The sequence below is a fragment of the Mytilus californianus genome, unplaced genomic scaffold, assembly GCF_021869535.1.
Source record: "Mytilus californianus isolate M0D057914Y unplaced genomic scaffold, xbMytCali1.0.p SCAF_7, whole genome shotgun sequence".
NCBI classification, from domain to species: domain Eukaryota; kingdom Metazoa; phylum Mollusca; class Bivalvia; order Mytilida; family Mytilidae; genus Mytilus; species Mytilus californianus.
Window position 1 is genome coordinate 52,296,634 of NW_026262723.1, and position 8,501 is coordinate 52,305,134.

At 31.9% G+C, this 8,501-nt stretch overlaps 1 protein-coding gene across 1 annotated transcript in view; it reads left to right on the forward strand.

Moving 5' to 3' along the window:
* LOC127708142 (guanylate cyclase 32E-like) overlaps positions 1-7,495 on the forward strand; it is an 89,000-nt gene extending 81,505 nt beyond the window's left edge. Inside the window, exons 19-21 of the mRNA XM_052212981.1 lie at positions 1,313-1,655; positions 5,671-5,762; positions 6,222-7,495. Of these exons, the coding sequence (XP_052068941.1) occupies positions 1,313-1,655; positions 5,671-5,762; positions 6,222-6,665 (879 nt within the window). The 3' untranslated portion in view covers positions 6,666-7,495. The remainder of the gene's footprint in view (positions 1-1,312; positions 1,656-5,670; positions 5,763-6,221) is intronic.
* Positions 7,496-8,501: the final 1,006 nt, after the last annotated feature.

An 8,501-nucleotide genomic window follows, 5' to 3' on the forward strand; every position in this document is an offset into this window, starting at 1 on the left:
ATGCATAAAATGAAATTAGACTGAAATTCGAAAATTTACCTTTCACAGACAGTGAAAAGTAAAATAACAAAAATACCGAACTCCAAGGAAAATTCAAAACGGAAAGTCCTTTATCAATGGCAAAATCAAAAGCTCAAACACATCGAACGACTGGAAAACAACTGTCATATTCCTGACTTGGTACAGGCATTTCCTTATGTAGAAATTTGTGGATTAAACCTAGTTTTATAGCTGGCTAAACCTCTCACTTTTATGACAGTCGCATATAATTCCATTATATTAACAACAATGTGTGATTTTCTGGGTAAAGGTTGTGGTATTCATTGAATATCGATGGTTTTTCAAACGAGAGGTTGTTGCTCAGCTGCAATCTAATCGAAGGACGACAGCTTAGAAAAGAGATGTGGCTGAGAAATATTCTTGAGTTTGAAAGACCATTGATAATCTGTTTATCGCTATTTTGTCTATGACGTCGTTGATGTTTACATTGACAACGGACGTGCGCCCTTAGTTTCTAGCAATAATTTTCTATCTAAAGTGAGTATCATGATATGAAAAATTATCACAAAAAAAAGAATAAAGCAAAGATACACAAAATCGCGGTAATAGTAATTCTTAACTACTAAAGTAATTATCTGCTTTCTTGGATATATATATAATCAATTACTTTTAAATCCTTATAAAGTGTCTGTCACTTTAAATGCACATTTTTCTGAGTACTTTATTGGTTAAAAGTTTCAATTTCTAAAATAGATGGGAACAACAATATGTGTCGATTTGACACCATGCCCCGTTCGCAGTATCTAATGCCCATATGAAGTGAACCACGAACACCGGCTCAAAAGCGTAGTTTGTCATATAATTTTAAAAGATTAACTTCATAATGAACACGTGTACTAAGTTTAAAGTTGATGTACCAAAACTTTATTGTAAACTACCGTAACAAAATAAACTAACGGTCTAATGGACGGACGAACAGACCAATGCATGCACGAACTCATGCACGTACGTACACAAGACAAAAAACTGAATGCTACCCTATATCGTAACCAGGTCATAAAAACATAAAAAAGCGGTCAAACCATCAGACTATAGGACGATCGAAGAAGTACATAAGCATATGGTCCTATGTGTACGCACTAGATCCTTCTAGGATAGATATAACACTGCTTTCCACTCAAATGATTCTATAACTATAGCCAAAAGTTAAACATTGATAATCAACTATATGTTCAGAATATTTGCATAATGTTTAGTTTGCGTTGAGATGGCAAAAGGAGGTTTGCCTTAATCTTTATTTTATATCTTATAGGTTGTTAATTTACTGAATGACTTATACACATTATTTGACTCTATTATTGAAAGTTACGATGTTTATAAAGTGGAAACTATTGGTGATGCTTATATGGTGGTCTCAGGTCTCCCTAAAAGGAACGGAATAAATCACGCCGGTGAAATAGCTTCAATGTCATTACATTTGTTAAAAGCTATCAAACAGTCAAAAATAAGACACCGACCTAACGATGTGCTCAAACTTCGTATTGGTATACACTCTGGGTCTTGTGTCGCCGGAGTTGTAGGACACAAAATGCCCAGATATTGTTTATTTGGTGACACAGTCAATACAACTTCTAGAATGGAATCCACAGGCGAACGTAAGTAAAAAAAAACTGTAACCAACTCGTAGAACATATTTTTAGTTTTTTAAGGCAACGAGAGAATCGCAACCAAAAACCATTGTAAATAAGATATAAACACTGAAACAAACAAATGTCAGAAGTCTGCTGTAATTCAGGAATTGTATCTTTTGGTTGTCTCTTATCTATCAAATATTCAAATATGTTGGGTCATTTTGAATTTGTCCTCGGCTGGTATCGAGACTTTTGAGTATAAAAATAAAGAGATGTGGTATGATTTTCCATCAGACAGCTATTCACGAATCTGGCGGTCTTAAACATGTTTTTAGGCGTTCCACCCTCTCCTATCGTGGTACCTTGGTGTTACAGCACAGCATTAGAACATACTGTAAAACCAGTTTAAGAGGACTTTATTGTCTTGGTTGACTAAACGGTATAGTCCTTTGTCTTTCGTTCATTTCCGTATCTGCATCACTTTTTTCCTATATTTTCACTATTCTCCTCCGTAAAGACATTAACAACTAGAAAAGAATACTAGCACATTCTTGTTTATTTATTAGAGAAAGTAGTGAGCATAATATTTGAGGAAAATGCACACACAAAAAAGTCAGGAAACAACCCCGATTTCAGTAAAACGTACTTGGCGATAGATGTTGATAGAAAGTTTCAGTTTTTTATCGAATATGTAGTCGTTGAATCCGGTTAACAAATTTTGTTTTGTGTATTGATCCTTGTTGTCAACTGTTATGAAGAATATTGTTTCATGTGTTAATACAAAAAAAAGGGAAAAAAAAAATGTTTATAGCTAAGTCCTTTAATTTTAACTTCTGCTCTTTAGATGATGTACTTTCTTTGAATAATGATTAGACCGAAAACTAATGTACAGCTCATCCATCTTAGTTATGCATTAAGTAAACATTGCGGATACAACAGTGTATATTTCCTTTCTGGACTTACATCTTTCGATAGCTGAGTCTGGTTTTGGCAGCAAAATTCAACTACACTACTTGCTTATTGTCTATATATATATCACATAGATATAAGAAGATTTGGTATGATATAAAATATCAATTGAAATGGCTTAACTCAATCAAAAGAAATATTAACACAAGTGAACATAAACTGAACGAATAAATTTGATCTATGATACAATGTAAATACAAAATCAATAAAATAAGGGATGAATAATATTAAAGTAACAGTAATATACCGCTGTGAAATGTTAAACAATTTCAGAAAAACAACAGTAACCTTAAACAAAAATCCGCCATTTACAATAATATTATACACAGGTAAATGAAAATAATTTTGTTGTAAGGTATACAGTTTAAAAGGAGAAAGGAAATATTTTTACAAAAAAAATAATTTTGATGTTCATAGTTTGGTGAAGTGAAAATGTATAGTAATACCAAACGCTTATCAAAGCTGGTATATTGACCAGATTTAACCCTGAATAAGTAAACATTAAATAACAAAAAAGCATTACAAATAGTATCAACAGGTCAAATTAACAAGAAAGTACGATTTGAGAGTACTCGCAGTTACTGACAGCGAGTTAAAAGCCAAAAACAATATTAATAAAAAATCATGCATCAGAGACTAAAATCAACTAAAACACATCCCAGGGATTTAGTATTTTAACGTCATGGACAGTCAAAAAAGACATGACTTGTGCAATGCCAAAAATAAATGTATCGACAGGCAGTATGATAGTTAGGAGTTGACCTCTTAATAGATAAAAATGAACGTGGGTGTGTCTTTATACATCCCGTTTGAAAAGAATACAAATATAGTTATGTTTTAATTTGCTGATGACAAGATCGATATTTGTGCCAATGTAAACTATATTCAAAGATCTAATTACAACATTGGTAAGATAACCTTTACTAATAAGTTTGTTTAAAGGTTCGATGAGTTTACACGGATCACATAGTGATTTCCGCGCTTTTAGTACAATATTACCGTAAAATTTAGAATGTGAAATACCGTTTTTAATAATTTTACAAATTTACTAATCAAATCGTTGTATCTATGAAAGAATTTAATAAAAATTTTAAGTAATTTATGGTAACGAAATCCCTGACTTAATAATTTACCAGTGATGCATTGATTACGTTCGTTAAAATCTATGACATCACTAAACACATCGGCATAATGAACGAGTTGGGATATATAAACACCTTATGATAGAACCAAAAGAACATCGCCGTCTAAAAAAGGAAAATTAACAATAGGGAATGAAAAATCGTTTTTTGTCGTAAATTTTAGTATGAAGTTTCCCTTTAAAATTGAAATGTATGATTACTTTTCTGGATTTCTTTGGGAAGCATTATAACTATCACATGTATTGTTCGTCAAAATAAATCCACCCTTAACTGTTATAATCACTAAAAAGGGTTTTTCATTTGCAATCACGAGTGAATCAATCTTCTAGTTGACGTACTTACGTTAGTGCTTCGACCTTTTTTACGTGATCTGGCTCTTGTTTCGGTTGCTTAATGTGTTATGTCTTATCGTTTGTTGTCCAAATAATTATAAAATTGCCCTTCAATACCATTATTGTCATATTCCCGAATATGACTGTTATACCGATTGTAAATTTGCATTGCTATACGACGTGTTTCGGTATTTTGTACATCCAACATTCATGTATTTATTTTTTATGTTTCTGTTATGGTTTCGGTTGGATAATCTGTTATGTCTTATCGTTTGTAGTCCAAATAATTATAAAATTGCCTTTCCTTAACATCATTGTCATGAAAATTGTTTGGACCAGTATTGTGAAAATAATTGTATAAAGTTCGAGATGGAACGTTAGTTACGTAAAAGCGTCACTGTTTGTGATTTCCTGTGGTGTGTTTCGTTGATGGAATATGTTCGTAGTTGTTCTGCGGTTTGCATGTCGTGTCGACTATTATATTATGTGTTTGTGCTATATTTTTGTCACGTAGTGTTGTCATTTTAGCGATATTTTTTAACATTGTCATAAAGCGGGAGGTTCGGCTAGCCATTAAACCAGGTTCAACCCACCATTTTTTCTTAAAATGTCCTGTACCAAGTCAGAAATATGGCAGTTGTTATCAAATAGTTCGTTTCTATGTATGTTGGCGTTTGTTTTTGTTGCACTTCAGTATTCCTGTTGTTCCTTTGTTTTCCTCTTATAGTTAATGTGTTTCCCTCTGTTTTAGTTTGTTACCCGGATTTGTTTCCTCTCAATCGATTTATGACTTTTGAATACCGGTATACTATTGTTGCCTCTATTTATTTAGTTTTTCGATAAATTGCGACAAATTCTGGTTAAATCAGCAAGTAAGATACTCTGCTTGCGTTTAGTATAAATATTATGTTACATCAAAGTGTTCATTAGTGTTAATATGACTTTAAAATTTTGAAATAAATATTGAAGAGTCTGAAAAAAATTGAACGAACACATCTGACTGACTATAAGCAAAATATCTGAATTTTTATAAATCCGCAAATTGAGGAATATTAAAAAACCTATTTCAAACTTCATTTCATTTACTAGTATTTCAGAAGTTAATGGTTTTACTCTAGTCATTTTTGGGGCCCTTTATAGCTTGCTGTTCGGTGTGAGCCAAGGCTCCGTGTTGAAGGCCGTACTTTGACCTATAATGGTTTACTTTTACAAATTGTGACTTGCATGGAGATTTGTCTCATTGGCACTCATACCACATCTTCTTATATCTATTTATTGTGGGCTTTGATCGCAAGGCAATACGACAATACGACATGTCATTTGTTTTTTGTAGGTTCTGATTGCTTATAATTCTCCTTACTTACAGTAAAATAAGGAAACCCTAGCGGCTCACTTAGTAAATAAATAATCACGGTCATTTAGTCAACTAGACGACAGCAATAAAAATTTATCATGAATCACCGTACCACAGAATTTCAATCAACAGTAGACAATTACCAAATTATTGAGAAAAAGGACAAGTTACATAATTATCTCATCGAAAGTCGTCTTGTAAACAACATAAAATGCAATAAATAATAGATTTGACTTTTTTAGCTCTAAAAATCCACTGTTCGTCTCAATGCAAAAAGTATCTGGATGAACTTGATGGATACACTGTAGAAGAGAGAGGACTTGTTTCAATGAAGGTATAGTAATGTGTGAATTAATTTGTATTTTAAATTAACACCACAATATCGTACCGCGCAATAATCGTTTATTTGTTTGAATTAAAACAGGAGTTATCTGAAATGTAATATGACGTATGTTTCGAACTTTGATTTCGGTTGATATATTGCGAACTAACTGCAACCCATATAAAGCATTTCACTTTTCGTTCATAAAATTACATGAGAGCTTGAAAAATAATTGGTTACACTCTTACTGAAAATAAACATGTAAACAAAAGTGTGTCCAATTTAGAATTTGAAAAAGAGTATTAAGATAAAATAAAATACAGTGCTCACTAAACAAAAACATATATTAAAACAAAATGTGTGTTTTAATACATATATTAAAACAAAATGTGTGTTTTAATTCACATATCATTTGTTTTTAAAACTGTTAAGGTAATGAATATTGATATATTATTTTTGCTTTGCTTTCAGGGAAAAGGAGAAGTCCTTACATATTGGGTAACTGGAGAGGACAAAATGTGTCGTCTCAATAGGTTATCTCAGTCTGAACAAGGACAAAGTACGGAATCTTCTTGGCATTGTTTTAGCAATAATAATTATGACTGTATGGGCGATGATGATCCATCAGCCCCTCCAAACAGCTCAGTAACGATATCAAACGATTTACATAGACATAACGGAATTGTGCCTTCTAAATCTAGAGGAAGTAGCTTAAAACAAAAACATACATTAGATCACTCATCTCCTAGTTTTACGGCAAAGCGTGTTGATTTTCGTGATAAAGGCTTGGGCTCCGTCGACATGGCAATAGAGGTGGACAAATCATATGAGTTGTCTCCCTTGATATCTCCATCACAGAAACTTTCGCCACGATATGAGCATGCGCCATTGACGCTTAACATAGAAGATGAGTAGATATTCTTTAGTGTCGAATTTTTATCGTGTCATATTTATACTTTAATGGTCCGACAATCCGAATTATTGTAAAATTGTATTTAAGTGAATGGCTGAACTATTTGAATGATCGAAATGTGACTGTTATGACCAGGTATAAATTGTTGTTTCTCATTGATACAACATAGTCCATGTATTTTATATCAAACAACTGTCATTTGAATTTACTTGTTTCCATGTTTTGGCTTACCAAGCAAATTAAGGCATATTATCACAGAAAGAATTAAACAATTTATAAGATGTTTAAGTAATTTGTTGCATTGTATTATCATATTTAACAATTTAGTTTTCAATACTAAATGCTGGAAATCTGAAAGTATTAAAACATGAACATTTTGTTTTCGATTTTTACGATACAATTTCAGAAGAAGAAAAAATGATGGATAAATGAGAATCAAAAACATTATTTCTCTGGTTTTTTTTTAGTCTAGTAGTTGACGCTTTTTTAGAAGCTGAATTAAAATAAATAAATATGTACATATTTATAGGTCTAACATTCCATCTCTGTATGTTTGTTCAACTATATTTATAAAGTTCTGACATTATTAAAAGTTACACAATGATTGAACGAATATAACGTAACATATTAGACAATATTTTTAACAGACTGCAACTGGTATTTAAAATGTTCTGTCTGTCGTTACAAATTCATTTTTATTTGTTAAGCTTGTACATATAGTTATATTGAGTTGCTTCTTCGGAGGTCTCTTAGTGAAAAAAAAATATCTTCAAATCTGGATTATCACTTGTTTACAGTTGTTAATGGTAATACAAATAAATTTTTTAATTTGGTTTTGTTTTTATATTTGTGTTTTGTTTTTTTCGTTTTTTTCAATAAATCAAGTAATTAGTACATAAGTAGGCCAAATATTATTCCCCCAAAATACCAGTATAATCTTAAAAACTTAAAGCACTATAAATGCTGTAAAGGGGAGAGAACTATGGAAAGATGTGTGGTATGCAATTTATATCCTGTTTATTTTTGTACAAACTATATTCATTCTTTATATTTGATTGCGTTAAATGGCATTTAGTAGTGTAAACGCATTATTGACCACAGAAAAACACTGAATTGAAATGTCAAAGGATTAAAGTTTACATAATCTCGTATCTCTGGTTGAAAATTATTAATGGTCATAATGAAAATCAGTTTGTCGTTAATTTGTATCACTTAATCAAAGACTTTTTATTTAAGATTAATCGTTAAAAAAAATTTAGTAGATGGTTTTGAAAGAAAGAAAATTCACAAACATACCCGATTGGCACAAGAATTTACCAATAACTGTTTTGAACTAACGTTATGTAACAAAAAAGTATGACAACACTCATTATTATGAACAATTTCCCACGAAATAAGTGTGAACTCTTCGTGCTGGATACCTTATCATTATTTACCGCCTTTGTGTCTCATGTTAGCGTGCTCGCCTCGATAACCACAGGTTGTGGATTCTATTTCTGGTCGGTCCAAACCAAACTTGAAAATTGGGTTTGGCTGCTTCTCAGCTAAGTCCGTTACATTAACGAGTAAACAGCCTGAATTCTGTGTCCGGGTATTATGAAATGTATTCCTGCGGACTATTACGTGGTAAACTAGTACGTAGATAGTCGGGATCAGCATGTAAATCTAGTACAAATCAAAGTTCATGTTTATGTTATTCTAACGTGTTCTCGTCCTGATATGCATGTGACATTTGCCACTGGAGTATACAATCCGTATATCTGTATATCTTTATGTGTAGAACCAAAGAAATAGTATACAGACTGATGAGTATACATTGTGATCATCTGTCTCGCTTT